At 46.3% G+C, this 24,569-nt stretch overlaps 1 protein-coding gene across 1 annotated transcript in view; it reads left to right on the forward strand.

Moving 5' to 3' along the window:
* The window catches only part of LOC144790871 (actin filament-associated protein 1-like 2), a 266,716-nt gene that overhangs the window by 118,664 nt on the left and 123,483 nt on the right, over positions 1-24,569 (forward strand). The window contains exons 4-6 of the mRNA XM_078665527.1: positions 7,316-7,407; positions 21,063-21,168; positions 23,675-23,889. Of these exons, the coding sequence (XP_078521653.1) occupies positions 7,316-7,407; positions 21,063-21,168; positions 23,675-23,889 (413 nt within the window). The remainder of the gene's footprint in view (positions 1-7,315; positions 7,408-21,062; positions 21,169-23,674; positions 23,890-24,569) is intronic.

A 24,569-nucleotide genomic window follows, 5' to 3' on the forward strand; every position in this document is an offset into this window, starting at 1 on the left:
GCTGCAGGTTTATTTCGTACAACAGGTAGCTGATAAGGTGGGTCATCTTACAGGCGATCCAATGCGGCAGCCCCTCGCTGACCCGCATGCCTAAGGAGCCATCTTGCACGGCGAGTCGATGCTCTGACGGTGCAGTAAATTACCATTTTATTTCGTTATACTCCCGCCCCCCCCTGTCAGGGCGGAGCGATGAGGCACACCCCCGGTCGGTTCAGGCCCCCCGACCGCCCGAAGGACTAACGGGGCGCCGACGCTGTTTCCTGGAACCCCCTCGGCTCCAGGTTCTTGGCTCAGGCACCCTTACTGTGCCAGGCAGAGGTATTTAGACCGTATCCTTCTGCCGCAGAGGTACCCCTACTGTCCATCTGCTTCCAGATCGCCCTGTACTCCGCCACAGCTCTGGAGGAGGCCTCCGTCGATGACAGAGCCCCCCACCCACCTAGCTACTTTCGGTCGCTGTTTAGTGCACCTCTATCATAGTACCCTTCACCACACCACTTATGGAGATTTCTTAGGACGGTTCTTAGGACATGCCCTTGGTTACATAAGCCGCACCTCTAATGGGGATTGCTTAGATACGGTTCTTAGGCCACGCCCTTAGTTACATAAGCCACACCTCTTACAGAGACCTTGGTGGTTAGTTGTTTTTGTCCGGACATATTATACGGGGGATCGGCAAGTGACTATTTGCATTATTATCTCTGCTGATAATGGAAAACCAGTGATATTCGTCTAAGCAAAGTGGTGGGCTTATGAAAGTCATCCCATAGTCGAATCATTCGAATCATTTACTTGCCGCATGGGCACAGCTGTAATAATCATGACTGGGAATGTCCTGGCAAATCACTGCAAGATCATTATTTGAGATTGGTTAGAGCACAAACTAGCAGATGCCCGTAACCGACAAATGTCATTCCCAGTTCTCTGTTGTATTGCGGTATTTCACCTCTAATTGTACTGTATTTTCCCTTGTCACCTGCACACTGTCGTACTGTTTGCTACCTCCTGTATTTATTTACTCACAATTGTCACTCTTACTTCATGTAACTTGCTGCTTTTGTAAGTTTTTTACCTGTCATTTTCTGTAAAGTTTCTCGCCCGCATTTTCTGGGTTGGTTGTAAACCCTTGCATTAAGCAGTGATCCACATGTCACTAGCGACTTACACTTGGTGCCTGAGTTGCTTTTCACGGATGAACTGCCCCTTCCCACATCTGACGCCCAGTATTTGCTCCTATTACCAATGTATTATATCCTAGACGACTTATAATAAGGTGTCTTGCATGTTCGTCACTTTTGTCCCAAAGTAACCTGACTGATTCTACCTCAGGCACTTACAGCCATCTGCGGTTTGTCAATTACCAACTGCTACCAGGCGTTACCTACCACACTTAACTCCGGCGGGGGTGGAACATGGGGCCCGCCCTCAAAACAAATCAAATTGCGATTATCATTGGCTATGGGAAAGTACAGGGCCGACAAAGACATCTGGTACTCTTACAGTGCCCGCACTTATCTATAGAGTGAACAAGTCGCAGGCATGCCTTCTTGAGTCCCTGCGGAGTATCTGCCATTTATTGCAGCATTGTACTGTTTTGTAACATGCACCCGCCATTTCCTCTTGTAACACACTGTTTGCTACTTCTCACATGTTGTTTGCTTTTGCTGCTTGCACAAGTGCCACCATCGCCTACATTACGTTTGTTTTAGGCCTGAGTGTCTAGCACATATTGCAGTATTTTACCTCCACTTGTACTGTGTCTCTCTTGTAACCTGCACACTTATCACTTAACCTTCTGTAATGCACTGTTTGCTCCCTCATGTATTTTGTTTGCTTCTCAATTGTCACTTTACCTCATGTCACTTGGGCTGATAGCCAGATAGCCAGAAGGTGGCGACAGTGAGCTATTATAGTTGTTCACCACGAAGCCTTGTCGGGCATGTTTTGCTTCCTTGATGGAAACAAGTTCAGGGGCTGTTTCGACTGGCGCCCCTAAACGACATTTTACAATATGACCACAATTCCAACTTTTTTGAGCCTGTCTGTGCACTGCTAGTACAACCAGATATATTAACTAATAATCTGTTACATAACGTATACAGTGCCATGCATGTACCACCAGAGCTCACTCCTCACAAATGGATGCATTCTCCATGTATACCTAAACTCACTCCGACTTAACGATGGAACTGTTAAATTAAAACTACAGCAGATGTGTGACGTAGCCAGTAATGGTTCTCTTAGTTAGAAAGACACATAAGCTAGCCTGAATTGTCATATACACATCGCTTGTTACGATCCCTTACCTTAATTCGTCAGCTCCGTTAGGTGCCAGAATGTTAAGGGCATAGGCCACAACAGTCATCTCACATTACAGAAATCAAATAGTAGAAGTCTTAGCAATTGTGTTACTGACATTAGTATGAATTACACCAAACTTAACTTTATGATGCCTTTAAAACATGAAGACACCTTTGCGTCATAATGGTTTCCTGGTGGATGTTGTGATGCTTTCAGTGGCATTGGACCCGGACTAAAATAAGGGCAAAATATACTTCGAGGATAGAGTGCTATTTCAGAATGTTGGCACGTTTTGTTGGATGATATTGCATTAATATGTCAAAACATCCGAAATGGACACTCCTGAAAGTGATGTGGTTTACTGCATAATACTGCAGTGCCTTTTAGGATTACATGTGTGAGTTAAACACATTGGATTTATACCTGCAGAATTAAGAAACCTGCAATCACCCTTTAAAATATGTTTCCACGTGTCCTACACCATAGCTGTCCGTTGTCTTAAATATCTGTTATGGCTACGTTCACCCACCAGATCTATTAAGTTTTATTGCTTGAAGTTAAATTCGCATAATTGAACTTCACAGCAGATAGATTAATTGGAAGGGAAGTGTAAAAGAAGCTGCGATGGTTTACGGTTTCATATCTCACTCTCCATCATACCGATGAAGGCTGTATCGAAAGTGGACAACTTTGAAGTGATGAAAATTATAAAATGTGCACACCGAAAGAAGTAAAGAAGCGTTTGGGTCTTCTTTTCACCCAAACACCGTGGATCAACGGAGGTTGCAGATTTAGTACAGCGACGCATATCGAAGTAACTAAAAAGACATTCCCACAAGTTTAACACACAATAAAGACTACACCTTGGGTTCGCCGTTCTATACTATAAACTATCGAATAATGTTCTGAAAACCTTTTACAGCTGGCGCTTTATAGCTACCACAAAAAGCATGAAGTAGGTAGTGCTCCGAGGTAGGCGCGCCGACCCGGCCTACCTGACTGATCTAAACCGTCCGACGCCCACGCAGCTATTCATTTGTGAAAGGCGAGCGTGAGAAAGTGTGCACAGCCTTGAAGAATTATTTTTTCTCACACATTGGGAAAGTTACCTTCCCGAAAGGGAGAGAGACCCGAGGCCGAGCCAGGCACGCGAGCAACTGGCTGATACGGTCACACCAAACAGAAGAAAACCAGCACCTTGACATCGGAGCCCCTCAAAATGAAAGGACAGGACACATGTCTACCCCACATCTGTATAGGGCACAATGGCTCAAATGGATGTCTGGTTCCAATATGATGGATGTCGGGTTCCAATATGATAGAGGAAAGGGACATTACTTCACAACATAAATGCAATCTGCAACTCCTTACCATACAGAAAATAGCAAATATCTGCATTGCTGAAAATTGGCTCAGCGCACATGGCCACAGACCCGAGAAAAACTGAATCCTCCAGCAGCTAGCCCCAAGAAAGCATGCCGTTGCCATGGCCCACCAACTACCAACATTCGACCGATGCCAAACCACATCCACACTTGCAGCAAGCTTCAGACTCGAGAAGGACAGAATCCACAGCGCCCCCCAGACAACGAGAGCAAAGGACGCAACTTCCCCGATGAAAAGGGCGGGGTCTGTAAAAGCGGCGTGCCTATGTAATTAAGGATGTGGCTAGGGCTTTAAGTGGGCCGGGTCCTGCCAGTGCTCAGCACTGCCAGTAATAAAAAGAAGATGATGAGACGGGTCTCGTTTGTCTTGCTATTTTTCCCTCACCCTCAGGATGGAAAAAAGATCTTAACTCTGAAGCTGTACCACTCTTCGCTACCTTTATTGTAACTTCAAAGGGACTCAGTGTAGTTCTTTCACAGTGTCACCATTTCAGCACTGACGCATTTTCAATATTATAGACAAAGCCACGGTTGTTGCTTATTTAGCTAGTGCAATTAACGACCACCGACAAAGCCAATAGTCCTGGCTTGTTGTAGGTGTAATGTTACTTGTATTATATAGCTGGATGCAATGACAGAAGCAGCAAATTTACCAGTCGGGCCGCACACTACTCTAAGCACAGGTTGTAGCATCTACCCTAGACACAAGATACATTATATTACATGGATCGTGTAGAATGCCTAATGGACCAACACATTCAATAATGATACAGCAAAGCAACGCGAGAGACCGGAAAAAAGACCCCAGCGACACGACGCCGTCAATTCTGCCTTCGCTCCCCGCAATTCCCCTTGGCTTCATCCTAATGCCTCCAAATGGGGCTTGCAGACTTACACTAGAAAGTATGTGTTTAGTTACTTTGCACTGAACCCTTAATTCGTGGGATGACCAGACGGCATCGTATCACTGAGACCCACCCTCCAATCCCACACCCCGCCCCACCGCACCACCACCGGGTGCGCCGGTCTACCAGGCTCAACTAGAATACAGCCAGACTACAATTCCCAGAATGCACTGATCTTAAATTAAAACCCCGACCGGTAACAGTTGTGCCCTGTAACACAGAGTTATCGTTCTTTGATTTCTGCTTATGGATCTAAAATCGGCACGCGCCACGCATCTTGTGGTTTACGATACCCTTTGAAAGGCCTATTCTCGGAACCCGCATCCCGCGTAATCCAATATTCAACGTTCACCGCCCTGAAAATTTATTAGTTATTTAGCTAATAAGAAAGGAAAAGAGGGTGAAAGGAAACGGCGCGGCAAACGATGCACATGCGGAGATTCACAAAGCATCACATAGAGAGACTGCCGCCTGTAATGACAATTTGTAGAAAAGAGATGATCATAAATCTACGTGAAATGATGTAGGTGAACAAAGCTAAACTACAATTATAGATGTGTTCTCCTAAAGAAAGCGTGCCTGGAAGCTTGCCAAAGGCAGCCAAGGGCGACGATGCCTAGACAACAATGGAGATGCACTTGCAGACCTGCAAAACTAATCCCGCCGACTGAAAGCCCGATACCCGGTGCGAACCACGAAGATACAAACTGCGTCATTTATCCTACAACCTCGGCAAATGATGCAAATGTGGAGATTCACAATGCATCAAGTAGAGAGACCTATCGCATGTACTGACAATTCGCAGCATCCCCATAGCGCCTCCCTTCCCAGCAAGGCACCGACAAGTAGTACACTACAAAACAACGCCAACAAGCACAACAGCTGCAAAACCAAGGCACCACAACGAAGATCTTCATTGCGGGGATGCATTACGTGGGCAGGACCGGCCCCCACCTCGGGAGCCCTGGCTGTGTCTACGTGTGGCGTTGCTGCCGGAAAGGCCCTGCAGGCTGCTCTCGGGGCTGCCTCAGCCGCCGACACTCTTGTGTGTGCACAGAGGAGGGCAGCTGTTGCTCTGGGTAACCTAACCTTCCTCTTCCAGTCCCCACAGGATCTGCCCGCCGCAACGACACCCACACCCCGGCGGGCACAAGCCGCTAGATCGGCTCCCACCGCGGATGGAAACAGGACCCGGCCCGGGAGGGTGACCGTGCGGCCAACAACCTGGAGATTCATATGCCTTCAACGAAAAAGTTTGGTTTTCGATCTGGGTCACTTTACAAGGTTTTATTTTAAGCGCGTCTACTGGGGCTGTGCAGAAAGACCGATAAAAATGCACTCATTATATTTCAAACGTGCACTAGCTGCGATCACCGCCTCCTCCTCCCGCTTCTGAAGCATCTCATCGCAGCACCAACGGCGACCCTGATAACCGCATCCCCTCCCTTCGCAATAGACTCAAATGTAGCGAAGACCTCATTGCGGGCATGCATTGCACACATGCATCTTCCAAAGGGACAGAGGCGGACCGATGCAGGCCGCAGGACACGTGTGAACCCGCTCCCCCTCTGTCCCCCCAGGCCACACAAACTGCCGCTCGCGCTCCTCGCCTCCTCCCGCTCTGTGCCCCTCCAACGCAGCCCCCGCAAGCTGAACACAGGACCCCCGAACTAGCACTCACCGCAGACCCGACGCGGAAATACCCGACGCAAGACCCGCGATGCTGGCAGGCGCACGACGGGCACACGAGGAACATCAGCGCAGAGCCTAGGGAACCAGGCGCGGGAAATAGAGGCCGAGCATAGTTGCTGGGCCTGCTTTATACTCCAAGGAACGCCCGCTCCCTTCCCCAGGTGAGCCCTCCCTATTGGCTGTTGGCGAGGAGGGCGGCTCAGAGGGGTTGACGCGCTACAAGCTCTGCTCGCCCGTCGTGTGGGACTAGGGCGCTGTCCCGCCCATGCTCCCCTGCGTGTCGCGCGGTCAGCGGCAGAGACAGTCGTGGCTCGCGGGGGGGGAGAGTGGGGAGTTAAACAAAATATAAACAGGAAAACTTACTTACCACAGCCGGTCCCGCCACGTCGGCACTGGAATGGCACCAGCCCCTCTCAGCCAATCCTGGCGCTGTTAGGGCACAGTTATTCTTCGCCCGCCGCCTGCCCATTAGGAGCCAGGGCTCCTAATGGGCATGCACAAACAATTGAAAACACAAGTGCGCATGAGTGGGCACGGTACGAAAATTCGCCCTCCGTCCCCACTCATGCGCACTTGTGTTGTGCTGCTGCCTGTTGCCCCCCACTGATCTGTCAATCATGTCAGTCAACATGACGGCACCGACGTCATGCTGACTGACATGATTGTCAGTTCTCCCTCGGCGTTTTTGAACTTAAGTAAACTGAGTTTACTTAAGTTCAAAGACGCCGAGGGAGCTGCGGGCTACGCCCCAATGGACGCACCGCGCCTGTTTAATGGACCTCAATGCACAGCGATTTATTTCTCTACTGCAAAGGCTTTGGCCACCAGGGTCAGACAAGACACATATATAAGACCCCTGCTTATGTACACAGAGCAGGTTGAGCAAAAAAAAACAATGACTTCAGAATTATGGAAAGAAAATATCTACCCTTACTGTTGTGTTGTGGCCACAGTGGCAGAGCCTCGATGACCTGTTTCTGTCACTCCCATCATGAGATGTAATGCCTCTCCTTTTCTAATCTCTTCCTGCAGGATATACCTCCCAAATCTCATCAGAGAAGGAGAACTTTCAGGGAATTCCAGCTCCCAGATGCCGACTTCCACTGCATTTGCCCCCTCCAGAGGTAAGGAATGCTGAGGTTTTAGGGAACGCTTGTGCGAACAATTCTTGCCTAAGCCACGTCGTTACAGTCTGGTCTTTCTATCATTTATATTTTCATTAATTTGTTTTATCTATTTAATTTTTCAAAGAGAAGAAAGTGTACCAAAAAGGTGCACCTATGAGATAATATGACAGCTCTAAATGTGAATCCTAAATATCTAAGAATTGCAAATCAAAACCAGTAATAAGCAGGTAAGACGTGTGAAACAGAGCTATAAAATGAGGAAAAGTAATGAAAGATAATCAATTAATGTATAAATGGCTTCAAAGTACAACTTTAGGCTTGCCCTTGGTGCAGGCATTGTGATGTTGCGAGTTGTCTTTGCCAGTCTTGTCCAGTCTTATAACTGACCAAGACACTGATAGAAATTTACTAGTTATACTTATAGTTATCTCAAGTAACTATAACTCATGCCCTAAAGTAAATATAAATCACGCCCCCTCCAAACACAGTTTTCTCATCAATAATTTCACTGCAAATGTTGCAGTGATATTATCAATGATGTCATAGATGTCATGAGTGATGTAATATCGAATTACCATACATAAGTCCAACCCCCGGTCCCACACAGGGGCGTTGCCCCACACTGCACAGGGCATTTGTCCGTGCATGGTGGTGGGCTAGCCTGGTGCCAGGCCCTGCTGTCAACTCCACCATTGCAGCCAATGCCACACTATCCACGGTGGTGGGGTTGGCCACAAGGCCTGGCCTGTGGTTAACCCCCCCTATAGACAGCCAACCCCTTGCTTCGGCCATGGGTGGCGGGTTTGGCCACTAGGCCTGGTCCTGGGGGCTCTATCCCCAGGGCTTTTATTTTAAAGGGGAGGGGCAGCAGACCCCCTTCTCAAGCCATTATAGGCCCTGGGGAATGAAAAATGGAGAGAGGGGCCACGCAGCCGCACTCCCTGAGTCTCTTTTGGCCCTGGGGATCCCATGGTCTTTTTTTATCTATTAAAGGGCACAGAAGCTGTGTGGTCTCCCTCGCTGAGCCTTGTTCGGCCCTTGGGACCCCACCCCCTAGGACTACTCTTCGAAATAAAGGGGAGAAGGCCTCATTGGCCCCCTTCCCAAGCCTTGTTAAGCCCTGAGGACCCCATCCCCCAGGTCCCTTCCTTAGAATGAAAAGGACGGGACCTGTGCGGCCTGCCTCACCGAGCCTTGCTCGGCCCCTCCGAGCCTTGCTCGGCCCTAGGGACCCCATCCCTATGGCCACAATTTAAAATAAAGGGGAACGGGGTTGCACAGCTCCCCTCCATGAGACGTTATTGGCCCCGGGTACCCCATCCTCCGGGGCCTGCATCAATAAAGGTGGGTGAGCTGATACCATATCAAAAGTTGGATCACAGCCAACAGCAGCATTTTCAAAGCTCCCACCACCGGTGCGGGTAGGGAAAATGCTGTTTCCTGGGGGTGGGCTTTCTGGGTCACAGCATTTGAACCGGCCACAGGGGATGGTGTTCCCAGAACCATTATTGACTCTCATAGGGAGGCAATGTGGCCCCATCCCTTTAAATTACCTTAGCAGCCCCAGGGCCTTTAGAGGGTCGGGGAAGGGGGCTGTGGATCTACTATCCTAAAAAAGCAGGTTGGGCCTCAGGGCCTCGGGGGATGGGATCCCTAGGACGTAAGCAGGTCAGGGAGGGGGTCCGCACAAATCCTACCCTCTAAAAATAAATGTCAGGCCCTGGAGGATGGGCTCCCTGGGGCCACAAAAAAATCCAGGGGATGGGGCCACGTGCCCGCCTCCCCCTTACAAGTACATCAGGCCCCGGGGGTCATGTCCCCGGGGCCGAAAGCTGCCGGGGTAGCTACTTGCCCCCTCCTCTTTTCAAGTACATCGGGCCCTGGGTGATGGGATCCCCAGGACCAAAAAGGACCTAGGGTGGGGGCCACGCACACCCACCTCGCCCCCAAAAATAAAAAAACATCATCCCCCAGGGCCCTGTCTCATCCCAGGATTTTCTTCATAAACAAGCGTATAAGTCTGTCCCTTTTTTTTATTGTGCCGCAAATTTGTGGCAACATTTTAAAAAAATGTTTTTGCTGCCAAGTGGGGCCTTTAGAGGACCCCCACCTCCAGGCCTAGGGAGTCAGGGTATCCCTACCCTTCCGCTTATGTCTTTTTTCCAACCTTTTTTAGAACTTCTACTGAGTCCTGAGTCCTATGATGGCTGCCACCACTTCCTGGTTGAGGTGGTGGCAGCCAATGACATCTCAGCTTGAGATCTTTCAGGGTCCATAGAGGCTCCCTGTCTCTGGCTCTACAAAGTTTCTGTGCATTATTTGCTCAAAAACTACTGAACGGATATACATCAAATCATAAAAAGCACTCTTTCTGGACCAAGATCTAGCTTTCAGACAAATTTGGTGTAAATCCATTCAGCAGTTTAGGCTGTGGCTGTGCCTTAAGGTCCTTTGGTTAAATGAATGTGTAAAACATGTTTTCGGACCCCCCTTTTTTTCTTGCCCCCCTCTTGACGGATGAGCCCTAAAGTTCCTAAGCAAAAACTAGTCAAAAAGTAAGTTATTTCAAATGTTTCATGGAAATGCGTCAAACGGCGCCAAAGTTATTAGCAACATAAAAATGCATTTCCTATGGAAACATATTAATTATAACTATATAACTATAACTATAACTATATATATATATATATATATATATATATATATATATATATATATATATATAGAGAGAGAGAGAGAGAGAGAGAGAGAGAGAGAGAGAGAGAGAGAGAGAGAGAGAGAGAGAGAGAGAGAGAGAGAGAGAGAGAGAGAGAGAGCTATATACACACACATTATATGTGCAGAGGCTCAAGGTGAGTGTGGGGAGGGGTCATGATTAACTAGAGGCAAAGCTTTGAGGAAGTCATGCTGCCCCTCCCCACCTTCAGGAGTGAATGCCAGTAGAAATATATGAGGCCCAATAAAACATGTAATTTGAAGAAAGTATAGCAATAAAGATGGCTTCCGTCATGTATTACTACACTGATAGGCCACATCCTATCCTCTTGACCCTGCAGAGCTGCATTTTCTGGACCAGCATCATCCTCTAGAATGGCTTCACATTATGAGTCTGTGCAACAAGATAGTCATCTGAGTCTGCTTACATTTCTGTGTTTGAAACTAATGCACATGAAAATAAAGTAGACCATCCATGCAGAGTGTAATGTGCTATTTCTTACCATGGCTAAGAGTGGAGAGGGGCAGCGTGACCCACTCAAGGCTTTGCTTCCTGTGAGCCATGGCACCTCCCCACACTCAACAATGATATGAATAGGATATTACACTCTGCACATCTGCATGTATTATCAGTGGCGGCTCCGGGGGAACGTCACCCCCCTGCCAGCAGCTGCAAAACATGAAAAATAAAACAATAATAAACCTACTGTGGAGTCTTGGGGGCGGGACCAGGAGTATGACTAGCTGGAGGATGAATGTTGGGCACTGCTATTCAGTGCACATGATGGTTTGACCGGCCGTCTGGGGCCGACAAACTGTCATGCGCACTGAAGTTCTCTCCAACCCGAGCTGCTTTCCCGGGTTGGAGAGGGCAGGCACAGGCTCCGAGTCTCACAAATCCTCAGCCCAATGCTGATGTTGCTTTCAGCAGCATGAAAGCAGCATCAGGATTGGAAGCAGTGCATTCCAGTAGCCTGTGCCTGCCAAAGAGAGGGACGCGATGCAGGTAAGTGTTTTCTTTTTTTTGTCTTGTCCGTCCGCACTGCCCCATCCCCTCCTCACCCCGCTACTGTGTATCAATACACAGGCCGCTACTGTATATAATATGGTTACGCATTCTTCTCTCTTTATTTTAGTTTAGTAATACTTTATTGGTATGGCTTCAGAGTTTCCAAGGTGCCAATATCTGCAGTTTCACAGTTACTATAGTGTTGTTTTGTAAATCTCTGCTGGTGTTTAAGGCTGCAGAGATGTGAGTGCCAATTCTAGGTTTGTCTCAGGAGAGTGCAGATCTGTTGCTCATCTTTGAGTTGGAACATCTATTGATCCTGCGGGTGTCTCCCCCATATTTAGGGCGATGCATGAGTAACCACATCCCATGTTCTCACAGGCCACACTTGCACTATTGGCCACTCTTGCTTTCTTGGTCCGCCATGACCACCCCCTTTTCAATTTCTAGCTTGTATCCACTGATTTCTTCCTTTAGATTAAACCTCAATATATATTCTGCTAGGTTGTGGTTTCCGGTTTGTACTTTATAACTTTACATTTTGCTTTTGTCCTTATATCTGATTTCCAGGTTTCCAGTTGAACTTTCAGTTATGGTTTGGTTCTCTGCTGTTCACGTGGGGAACCTAGTATTGGGGTGTGTTATGGTTTTTGTAGACTCAGCTTTAGCTCTTGTGGCGATGATCAGTCCACTTGGTTGCTTTGCTCCCAGTAGTCCATCTTACACTGGACCTGATGGCACACCATAGCAGCTATCAGTACAGCTCTTGAAATGTAAGAGGGCTTGGCTCAGTCCATAAAAGGCATAGATTGCTAGCCCAGTTAAATAGACAGAAGGTACATGTTGCGTTCCTCCAAGAAACCCATCTAAGCCATGATGAAGCGGTTAGACTGCATAAGAAATGGCAAGGACAACTGTTCTTTACGTCATATTCGGCCTTTGCTCGAGGAGCTGCGATATGGCTCAGGAATGGTACTCCTTTTAAGCTACTGGAACAAAAGATAGATACAAATGGCAGATATGTCCTCATACACAGGTTACTTAACGGAGAGCACATAGTGATGGGGAGCATATATACTCCAAACACTGACCAGGACAAATTCCTATAGGCTCCAAGTACAGTATTTATAGGTTGGGAGGACTACCCCTGGATATTAGGTGGAGACTTTAATGTGGTGCTTGATGCCAAACTAGATAGGTCCCACCCTCCATTGCACAACACGGGTTGTAGGAAATTAGCAGATGCGCTAAAAAGATGGGCAGCTGTGTGGGGGATTCTGGATGCATGGCGTGCGACACACCCTAGGGATAGGGAATACTCCTTTTACTCCCCGCCACACAAGTTGCATACCAGAATACACAGAATATTTTGTTCCTTATCACTGCTGAGCACACTCAGTGACTCGACACATTTGGGTAAAACATTATCGGCACATAATCCAGTAGAACTTACACTTCAATGGGGCAAAATACCTACCCTAGTACCGACCTGGAAATTGCAACCACAGCTTCTGCAAGACCCGGTCTTTCGAGCGGCACTATCCACGCCCATAGAACACTACTTCGCTGAAAATGCAAACACAGCATCCACGCGCCAAATAGAATGGGATGCCTTTAAGACCGTAATGAGAGGGGTGGCAATTAGTACGAGGGCAGGGGCAAGACAAACCCTTTTTGCCCAGCTTACTGACATAGAAAATAGTCTGGGTCGCCTTGAACAAGTAGCTGCACTGGATGATACGCACCAAGCGCAACTAAAAGAAGCGCACATTTAACACGCAGAACTATTGGAAGACCTGCGTCTTCTAGACTACCGACTTTACACACAGAAACAACATGCCACGGCGGAGAGGGCGGGTCCACTCCTCGCTAAAATTATCAAGGACGCCCCGCCGGTCTCTCCTATTTTAGAAATACGGACTATGAAGGGAGACATGGTGTGCAATCAACTTGACATAAATAAGGCATTTAAAGACTATTATGAGAATTTGTTTACACAACCAGCTGTCACTGCAGACACAGAACTTGATGAGTTCTTTGACGGCCTACAACACCCACAATTGTTGCAAAACCACAAAGAGGCATTGGGTCTCCCAGTGACTGGTATGAAAATTAAACAGGCAATTAATAGCTTGCCCCGTAACAAGGCACTGGGAGGAGATGGTCTAACCATTTAATTTTATTCAACGTTTTCTGATTTGTTGATACCCCACCTGCAGCGGTTATATCAGACCTCTTTGGAAAATGGCACCCTTCCTCTTACTACACTTCAGGCGACCGTATTCTCGTTATTAAAGCTGGGTCGAGATAATGCAGACATGGCAGGATATAGGCTTCTTTCTTTATTAAATGTGGACTATAAGATATTGAGTAAATGGTTGGCTATTAGACTCTGGCAGTTCATACCACAACTGATACACAATGACCAGTGCGGTTTTGTCCCGGGCAGGAACATAGCCCTTAATATTAGGCATCTGCATCAAATAATCACACACACTCTACCAACAGCCGATGCTGTGAAATGCATCTCGCTGAATCTGCGTCAGGCCTTTGACTCCCTACATCAGGGTATATGTTCATGCCCTTTCCAAATTTGGCATACCGGAGTAATATATAAAGTGGGTGAGATTATTATATATGAACCCCACAGCACGGGCACGCACTGGAAAACATATTTCACAGCAATATAAGGTTGTACGGGGCTCCAGACAGGGTTACCCACTCTTGCCTCTACTGTTCATTTTAGCTTTAGGGCCTCTCTTACAAAAATTACGCACTGTAGCAGGACATAAGGGAATTGTACTGGGACCCAGCACTCATATTGTCTCCGCATATGCAGATGACTTAATATTGTATTTCAGGAATCTAGATGAGGATTACGAACCCATACCCTCCACGTTTGCTATGTTCCAGAAACTTTTCTGGTTCTCGGTTAACGACAAATCCTATGTTTATTTATTTACTGCTGTGACACGCACTGGGATACTACGCTTTGGGAACTGATCATTCCATATAGCACCTATTACTTTCAAATATTTAGGAATTAATATATGTAGAGACACAACGGATCTTCTGGATGGCAACTTATATCGTGCCATAACTACCCTTAGGTCCCAAATAAAATTCTGGACCTCCTTGCCTGTATCGGTGGCAGGCAAGGTGGCAATAGCCAAAATGGTGATGTTACCGAGATTGCTGTATTATTTCACCAACCTACCCATTATGGTACCGTCACAGCCATTTAAATATTGACCTCCCTACTGATTGAATTAATATGGGGCAAGAGTCGAAGACGTATAGGGATCGCAAAGCTGCAATTAGATGCTACACAGGGTGGACTAGGGGTCCCTGACTGGAAAACTTACTGCTATGCGAGTCAGTTGCAGTGGTTAGCATATTGGATGGCGTGCAAGAACCTGCATGAGATAGGTATGTCCCAATTGGCCTGGCAGAGAGGAGACGTGCATACACTCTTGTTGCCCAAAAGTAAAATTCCCCGAACTGCGCCCTATTTACTAAAAGTTGCGTTATTGTACTGAAGGAATGCTATGAGCTACACCAAAACGAGGGCTTCATATGCCTCCACTATCCCTCTGCTGGGGGATCCCCACACACCTAGGCAGGGTTACACATAGGAGATGTTGGCGTGGGAGGATGCAGGAGTGTACACGGTGGGCGCATTCTTCAAGGATGGTACCCTAATGCCTCACGATGTATTTGTTCAATAACACGGAGTGCCATACACGCTGCTTCTTTTACACACCAGTATCTCTAGATACATACGAGCCCGGGGGGGAGGGGGGTAGAACTGTCAACGCACGCACTACTCACTGTGCATTATTTGATGGGAAATGGGCGACATCTAACTAAATGGCTATTCCAAGGGATCCACACAAAAGCAGCGATAACACTACAACCACTGCGTAACAAATGGGATATTGATGTGGGCCGAGCACTCAGTGACAAGGAATGGAGCGCTATACTAGAATACCCGAGAAAAGGTATAGAGGAACCCTAAATTTAAGATTATACAACTCATGCTATTACATAGGGCCAACCTGACCCCGCGTAAATTGAGTGTCATGTTTCAAGACGCATTTGATGTATGCCCACGCTGTCAATCGCAGGAAGCGGATCTACTACATATGCCATGGAGCTGCCCACAACTGGGACATTACTGGGCAACAGTCTGTGAGATATTAGCAGATATCGCTCCAGTGCGAAATAATGATCAGCTGGAATACTGCTTGCTAGGCCTAGGTCCAAAAGGGAAGAAAGCCCAGTCACCAAATTCAACAATCTTGCATTCATATTAGCGAAACGTAACATTACTATGAAATGGAAAACTGCCAGGATTGGCACGCTGAGATGGTGAGATGGGGAAGGGCGTAGAGTGCGGAACTAAAAAGGGAAGAACAACAGGGGCTGCGCAGGACATCCATCTCTATGGAATGGAATGTATTATTGGAAGAATTTATTGCTACAGACATACTAGCGTATCAATGGAATTTTTAGGTGTCCCCTCTTCCTCCCCCCTCTCCTATTGCCTGTTCTTTCTGGGCAGTTGGGATAAATAATTTGAGCTATAGTACAACTTTACAATGGATGTCTGTCACTACAACGCGGGCTATTACCACGCGTGCCATTACAACGCTTTTTTTACAATGCAAGTCATTACAACGACTTGCGCTGTAAGGGCTGGATAGTGGATTAGTTTAATTTTCTATTCCAACTCCAGCCCACGTTGACAGTAGGGAAGGTGTTGGAATAGAAAATTAAACTATTCCTTTGTCAACAGCGCCCTCCAGCGCAAGTCGTTGAAACAACTTGCGTTGTAAAAGCAGCGTAGTAATGGCAGCGCGTGGTAATGCCCGCGTTGTAAAGGCAGTTCCCCCTTTACAATGTAATGAAGGATGTTGTCCAGGTATACAATGTTGAGCTTTTGTGCCTCTGATATACTCGGTTGAACTGACTAAATGGTTGCATTTTTGCTGAGTCTACTGGTGCGGGGTGGGTGGGTACTTTATTGGGTTTAGGTTAATTTTTCTTAATCCCACAGCATTTAATTAGTGAAAATGTGCTTTCCATGTATTGTTCATCTGACTGAGACATGTAATTACGGATTGGACAAATAGAGACCATGTCAAAAAGCACTCGGAGAGTAATGTGAAGATGTGATTATTGTTGTGTGCTATAAAACAGGCTATTGTAAGGTTAAAAACTTGAAAGTATCATCTGAAAGTACGCTAATAATATTATTTCTTAAGTAACATGTAATGTTGTAATATGACTGTAACGATTAACACTCCCTGTATTGTGATCTGATGACTATCTTTAATAAAAAATATGTTTAAAAAACTATATATATATCTGATTTCCAGGTAGGATGAATAGTTTTGTCTAGCTCAGGAGTGTCCAGCGCAGGTCAAGGATGTCCAGATCCAATTGCTGACTTTCTTTCAGATAAGCATGGGGGGGGGGGGGCATTTATATATAATGAATTTGAGTGAACTGATTTCAATAATCAGTGTTTTAGTGAAAATGTAGCATAGATCCGCCCCCCCCCCGACCGAACCGAAGATGAAAATCCCATTCCTACCTTCTTTTGCTGTCATACCCCGTTGGCGTTTTTCTTTTTTTTCCTTGTTTTTCTGTCTGATGCGAATGTTTCTCACATGTGTTGACCGTCCTCAATTGGCGAGCCTTTCTTGTTGCATTTTACAGGGTTTTCAACTTGAGTTATTTGTTCCAGATTTTCCATGTGTCTGAATTGTTTTGGCTGTTTTTTCTGCGCCAAGTAGTAGATGGTTTGCCAGGGTTCTGCTTGACCAGCATTCTTGTAGGATTTGTGTACTTGTTTACAGAACAGTGAGGGAATGTCTTCTTCTGTTGGGTTAGTGTCCATCTTGTTTTAGTTTCGAGGACGACAGGGGCAGTGTTTAGCTGTCAGATAGGATCATTAGTCTCTTCGTGCTGCTTGTCAACTAACGGTAAATTATCTTCAAAAGCAAGAGTACAACCCACTTGCAAAAAAACAAGAAGGGATGCACTCTAAACAAGACCTAGATGCTGTTCTGATGAAAGGAGAACACCATGAAACGCTGTTTATAATCGTAGGAATGAAATGTGAAAAGGTGGACTTCAATAACCAGAATGCACTGTGGCTGCATAGGTGACACAAACTTGTCAGATCATGTGAGACACGTCTGCATCGTGGGGTATTGCCACAAACCCATTCTTCATACTGGATGTGACTTTTGCAGACTTCATTCAGCAAGCAGAGGCCAAAGAAGCAGCTGCCGTCAAAAGAGGAAGACTGTGTAAGCACACTTATAAGGACTGGTTATAGACCGTGAAACTCTGATTTTAGGGCGTGAAACTCTCTACACGTCACAGAGAGTCTGCATCTTTTGGGACAAAACTCTCTTTCTTTTACACAAGTAGTTAAATCTATTTTTATTCTTCAACCCCATAAAAATTCTCAGATGTTAACAGAAGTATATGAGAGAGTGAGAACATTTCCCTGATTTAATAGCAACTGTTTCAATGATTTCTAATCCTGGCTGTTATGGCAGGACTGACTCTTAACTAGGGTGACACTTAACTCTTCACTCTCTCTGCTTGCTTCCTTTATCATGGCTTTCGTTCTTTCTCTTTGACTATTCTCCACTCCTTTCATCTCTCAATCTATCCTCTAAGTCTATCCAACTGTCTATGTTGTCTGTTTATTGTTCATATTTCGGGCTCCCCTGTGACTACTCTATGCTATTCCACTGTACGCCACTCCTCTCCATACCACTCTACGCCACTTCACTCCATGCCACTCTATAGCATTCCACTCTACGTCACTCCACTGCATGCCACTCTATGCCAATCCACTCTACACCACTCAATTCCATGCCACTCTGTCCACTACACTCTACGCCACTCTATGTTATATGCCACACCACTCTACTACACCACTCTACAACGCCACTCCATTTTAAGCCACTCTACTCTACGCCATTCCACTGTGCACCCCTCCACTCTATGCCACTCCACTCTATACAACTGAACGCCACTCCATGCCACTCTACACCACTGCACTCCACGCCACTCTACACCACTCCACACCATGCCACTCCACTTTATGACACTCTTCTATGTTCCGAACCACTCTACCACACCACTCCACTGTATGCCACTGTACTCTATGAAACTCCAACCCACTCTGTGCCCCTCCACGCTACTCTACGCCACTCCACTCTGCTCTATGCCACACCACTGTACTATGCCACTACACTCTAAACCACTCTACTGTGTGCCACTCAACTTGATGCCACTCCGCCCTACTCAACGCCACTCCACGCCATACAATGCCACTCCCCTCCTCACAATTCTATGCCACTCCACTCTATGCTACTCCACTCTACACCACTCCTCTCTGGGCCACTCCACTCTGCTCTCCTCTACGCCACTCTACTCTGACACTCTACTCCAAGCCACTCTACACAACTCCATGCCACTCTACGCACTCCACTCTGTGCCACTCTATGTTACTCTATGCTCCTCTACTCCACGCCACTCTACTCTATGCCACTCCACGGCAATTTCTTCAACTCTGTGCCACTCCACGCCACTCTATGCCACTTTAAATCCCACTCTATGCCACTCTACTCTGCTCTACCACACTCCATGCCCATCCACTCCACTTTATTCCACTTCACTCTACACCACTCTACTCTGTGACAGTCCACTCTATGCCTCTGCACTCTACGGCACTCCACTCCACTCTACAGCACTCCGCTCCACTCTAAACCACTCCACTTAACACCACTTTCCCCCACTCCACTCTGCGCCACTTTACTCTAAGGCACCTCCACACCACTCCACTCTATCCCATCCTACTGTACGCAACTCCACACAACTTCATTATACTCTATGCCATCCACTCCACGCCTCTCCATTCTTCACCACTCCACTCAACATTACTCTACGTCACTCCACTATATGCCGCTCCACGCTGTGCCACTCCACTCTTGCCCTCCACTTTCTATGTCACTATACTATACGCCACTTCACTCCAAGCCACTCCGCGACACTCCATTCCACTTTACACCACTCCACTCTATGCGTGCTACTCTGCGCCACTCCACTTCACTTTATCCCACACCACTCTACTCTACGTCACTCCACCCCATGCCACTCTATACCGCTCAACTCTACCCCACTCCATGCCCCTCTTTGTCACTCCACTCTATTCCCCTCTGCTCTACACCACTCTCTTTGGCGCCACTCTACTCTACATCACATCACTAACTTTTAGCCATGCTGCTATACAGCATGCTGAAAAGACATTGGCAAAATCAATAGCTCTTGAATAAGGAAGACCTATTGGCTTTGCCAATGCTTGTTCTTTCTGTCCCTACATCACTCCATCATTTAATATCTTGAGTCCTTTATTCATTCTGTCTTCCCTCTTTCTGTACTGTCTTCCTTCTTGCTCTTTCATTCGCCCTCTTTCTCTTATGGTTTTCTTTTTTCTCTCATGCCTTTTGTCCTGCCTTCAAATCGCCCTTGTCCATCTTCCGTTTTTGCATTCTGTCCCACTTTTCTCTTCTTCATCACCCCCTCTTCCCTCTCTCTTAGTTAATTTGAAATCATAACAGTTCACTTTCATCATTTTTGACTAATGTTGTCAACAATTTACACACTACATACATTTAGGCAAGCTAAATGCACACGGTATTAGTAAGGGCTATGTCACAATACAATACAGTTTGCTGAGTTTGTTATACTTGCCATGATCAATGATGTTTCTTCTGATTTCTTGATATCTGTTAACACATGTTGGTGTCTGGGTGTTTGATGGTGTCTGTTTGCATTTGGGAGGATGACATTAATTTTGTGTATCTGATGGACTTCTCTGGTTTGTTATATGAGACTGCACAGGAGGAAGCCTTGTGAATGACCATGGACGAAAGCAGTGTGTAGTAATGAAGATCCACGCAATAAGGATGTAGATTAAGAAGATTTATTGAAGTAGGTTACAAGTAGAAGAGTTGTAGTGAAGCGGCCACCACCAGGAGCAGCCTGGCTGCTACTTAGTCCCTTCTCAACTGTCACACTTCACCTCACAGGCACCCAACATTCCAATACACATCATCACTCCAACATTCCATGCAGCACAAAGCACATTCACACTGGTTGACATTTTTCGTTTTTGTGTTCACGTTTATCCCTGCACGATAATATACAAAAATATTTTCCCTAAAAAGCGCCATTAAGACAGAACCTGACCCTGCCATATACAGTTCACTTCACCTCACATGGCCACGCAAAATACTTCTAGCTAGCTAGCTATCCAATGGGAAAGTGGGAGATGCATCTATACATAGAGTTATCTGCCTATCGTCAGGGCCACTGGAATTGTGCTGCAGAAGAAGACCAAATTATGCGACAGGGTTCACTAAATTATGCGGCATAATGCAGCACATTTTGTGATAGTATTTCTTCATTATTATGCCATTTTAAAGCCTGGTACAGTGTCTGAGTAAAGTGTTTATCATAATTAGTACCAATTTAACACCTAAATACAGCAATAAGCAGCTGAAAGATGACCAGCCAACCGTTGCGGAAAACCTTCTGGTGCACAGGAATCTGAGTCACCGTATGTTTTGTAACTTCTGATCCGTTCGAGCTAGAAACACATTTTTTGTCAAGATCTGCACATTATGTGGCAGATGATGGAGTGCGTGGCAAATGCGTAAAATCCAAAATTAGCGAAAGTCGCTGCAGAATTGCATTATTCCTGTGGCCCTGCCTATTGTTCCTTTCTATAAGGATCGAGTGATAAGACTTTCTTCGGCAGAAAACTTTGCTGCATAATGTGTTGGCGATTCCATCCACAGATCAAAAGTTCTACCACTTCTCATTTTCTGTATTTTAGTTTGAAAGGGCAAAGCTGGGGCTTCCTATCCATCTTCAGCAACAGGAACAGGATGACTCGTACGAGGAAGCGGAGCCTGTGAGCCCCCGCGGGCACTCTAATGCAGGTAATGGGAAACATCCTTTACAACGCAACTTTTACTCCGCACTACCATTACGACGCAACTATTACAACGCAAGTCATTACAACAACTTGCGCTGGAGGGCGCTCTAGGATAGGGAACAGTTTAATTACTATCCAACACCTTCCCTACTATCCACGGGGACTGGAGTTGGAATAGTAAATTAAACTATTCCACTTTCCAGCGCCCCCCAAGGCAAGTCGTTGTAACGACTTGCGTTGTAAAAGTTGCGTCGTAATGGCATGCGGAGTGAAAGCATGCGTTGTAATGACATACATCCGCAGGTAATCCTATGCATAACCATTTGCGTAGCTAGTCACCAATAAAGGCAACTGGTTGTGCACAAAATATACAGGAAATGATATGCACCCAAACTCTCTTCTTATCAGTACTCACATCACAGATACACGTCCTCATCACTAAATGGACAATGGTAATTGATTGTATTCCCGTTGCAAATGCAGACAGCTTTCCCCATCACCAAACCCAATACAGACAAATATTCGTATTACTGAAACCAAAACAGACTCATCTTACCATTACAAACTCATGCAAAGTTAAGCATTCTTAGGCCTAATCATAACATAGTCCTTCTTGCGCTAACCCATAACTAAACTCACTGGTGTAACGAAAAGTGAGGGGGCCTCCCTGCACGGTACTTAGGGGGGCCCCCTTCAGGCTCAATCAGGAGCTCTCCCGGCCAGAGTTCAGTGCCGAGGAGGCCCCTTGGAGCTAGGGGCCCCCCCGCACCGCGTGGGCTGCGGGGGCCTGTGTTACGCCCCTGACTAAACTTACAAGGGTAGCACTACTAAACCATAAACCCATCACAGGTAGCTCTTTCCAACAAGAAAACATACATAGGTAACTCTTCTCAAACCTAACCTCAACACAGGCAACGCGCTGCCTATAAACAAACCTAACACAGTTCACTCTTGTCAACCCTAACGGCAGCACTGCCTATCAATAAACCTAACACAGTTCACTTTTGGCAACCCTAATCTCAACACAGGGAGCACTGCCTATCAACAAACCTAACACAGTTCACTCTTGGCCACCTTAACCTCGACACAGACAGCACTGCCTATCAATAAACCTAACACAGTTCACTCTTGTTAACCCTAACCTCAACACAGGCAGCACTGCCTATCAACAAACCTAACACAGTACACTCTTGTCAAACTAACCTCATCACAGGCAGAACTGCCTATCAATAAACCTAACACAGTTCACTCTTGTCAACCGTAACCTCAACACAGGCAGCACTGCCTATCAACAAACCTAACACAGTACACTCTTTTCAAACTAACCTCATCACAGGCAGAACTGCCTATCAATAAACCTAACACAGTTCACTCTTGTCAACTGTAACCTCAACACAGGCAGCACTGCCTATCAACAAACCTAACACAGTACACTCTTGGCCAACATAACCTCAACACAGACTGCACTGCCTATCAATAAACCTAACACAGTTCACTCTTGTCAACCCTAACCTCAAAACAGGCAGCACTGCCTATCAACAAACCTAACACAGTACACTCTTGGCCACCTTAACCTCGACACAGACAGCACTGCCTATCAATAAACCTAACACAGTTCACTCTTGTTAACCCTAACCTCAACACAGGCAGCACTGCCTATCAACAAACCTAACACAGTACACTCTTGTCAAACTAACCTCATCACAGGCCAGGCAGAACTGCCTATCAATAAACCTAACACAGTTCACTCTTGTCAACCGTAACCTCAACACAGGCAGCACTGCCTATCAACAAACCTAACACAGTACACTCTTGGCCAACTTAACCTCAACACAGACTGCACTGCCTATCAATAAACCTAACACAGTTCACTCTTGTCAACCCTAACCTCAAAACAGGCAGCACTGCCTATCAACAAACCTAACACAGTACACTCTTGGCCACCTTAACCTCAACACAGACAGCACTGACGATCAATAAACCTAACACAGTTCAATCTTGTCAATCCTAATGTCAACGCAGGCAGCCCTGCCTATCAACAAACCGAACACAGTACACTCTTGTCAAACTAACCTCAACACAGGCAGCACTGCCTATCAACAAGCCTAACACTGTTCACTCTTGTGAACCCTAACCTCAACACTGGCAGCACTGCCTATCAATGCATCTCGCACAGTTCACTCTTGTCAACCCTAAACTCAACACAGGCAGCACTGCCTATCAACAAACCTAACACAGTTCACTCTTGCCACACCTAACCTCAACCCAGAATATGTATTTTTAGCAGCACACACCCAATACTTGTAATTTCCTACATCCCTAAATCCAACACAAATCATCACCGAGTCTAACAGTGTTTGCTCTTTTAACACTCAAAGCAGGCAGCACCGCCCACCACAAATCCTATTACACTTAGATCTTCTGAACCTAAATCCAACAAAGATACCATTTATCATTGCTAAGTGCATGTGCATAGATTGTGGTTTATTTCAGTGTACTTGCCCCAACAGGTAGTGCTGACACAGACAGCAGTCACTATGAGTCCTACGGGGAGGAGGACGATTGCGTGAAGGACCGGGCGCACTATATCCAGTGGTCAGCGAGCGCTGGCGTGAACGATGGCCCAGCCCCAGCCGAGTCCCAGATATGTGGCTTCCTCTGGAGGAAGAAATGGCTCGGACAGTGGGCCAAGCAGCTTTTCATCATCCGAGAACATCTGCTGCTGGTAAGGCTGCAGGGAGCCTGTGGTGCCATCACAATATAACCATGTACTTTAAAAATGTAAACCAGCTAAGGCAATGTATGGTGTAAGGAAATATTAAATGTCAACTTCCTATGCTTAAAAAGTACCTCACTAGACAAGAGTGTGCACTGCTAAGACCTCCTTTGCTTGGGAGTAGGTGTCCCCAGTGGGAAGTAGGGGACTTTCAATACATCTCTGAAAACAGAACTAGTTTCATCCTAAAAGGCAATCTCAGAGGACATGGGGGGTTATTCCACTTAATGCACTGCTAGATGTGTCTCAACAGATCACACCTGTAGCGTATGACCAGTGAATTTTAAAAGAATCAAGAGCGAACTTACCCTGTCGTGCAAAAACGAGGCTTTTGCAACCCATTCCATTTGAGATGAGGGTTAAAGTCCTGTCGCCGATCCAGTTCACTTCGATCTACATGGAGCGCTGTAGGAAAACAATGATGCCATGTTCTTCTAGCTACTGCTGCATTTTTGTACTTGACTTCCAAGTTTCATTTATTAGGGACATACTTACTATATTTTAAAACAAGCTATCAAATCAACTTCATCTGTTGTGAATCAGAACATTCTTGGCCCTCTCGGTTAGATTTCCTTTACGCCTCAGAGCCGTATATCTAGCTATTGGGCCTGCAAAGCTGAGAAAATGCT

Source organism: Lissotriton helveticus, chromosome 11, assembly GCF_964261635.1.
Source record: "Lissotriton helveticus chromosome 11, aLisHel1.1, whole genome shotgun sequence".
In the NCBI taxonomy this organism is placed as follows: domain Eukaryota; kingdom Metazoa; phylum Chordata; class Amphibia; order Caudata; family Salamandridae; genus Lissotriton; species Lissotriton helveticus.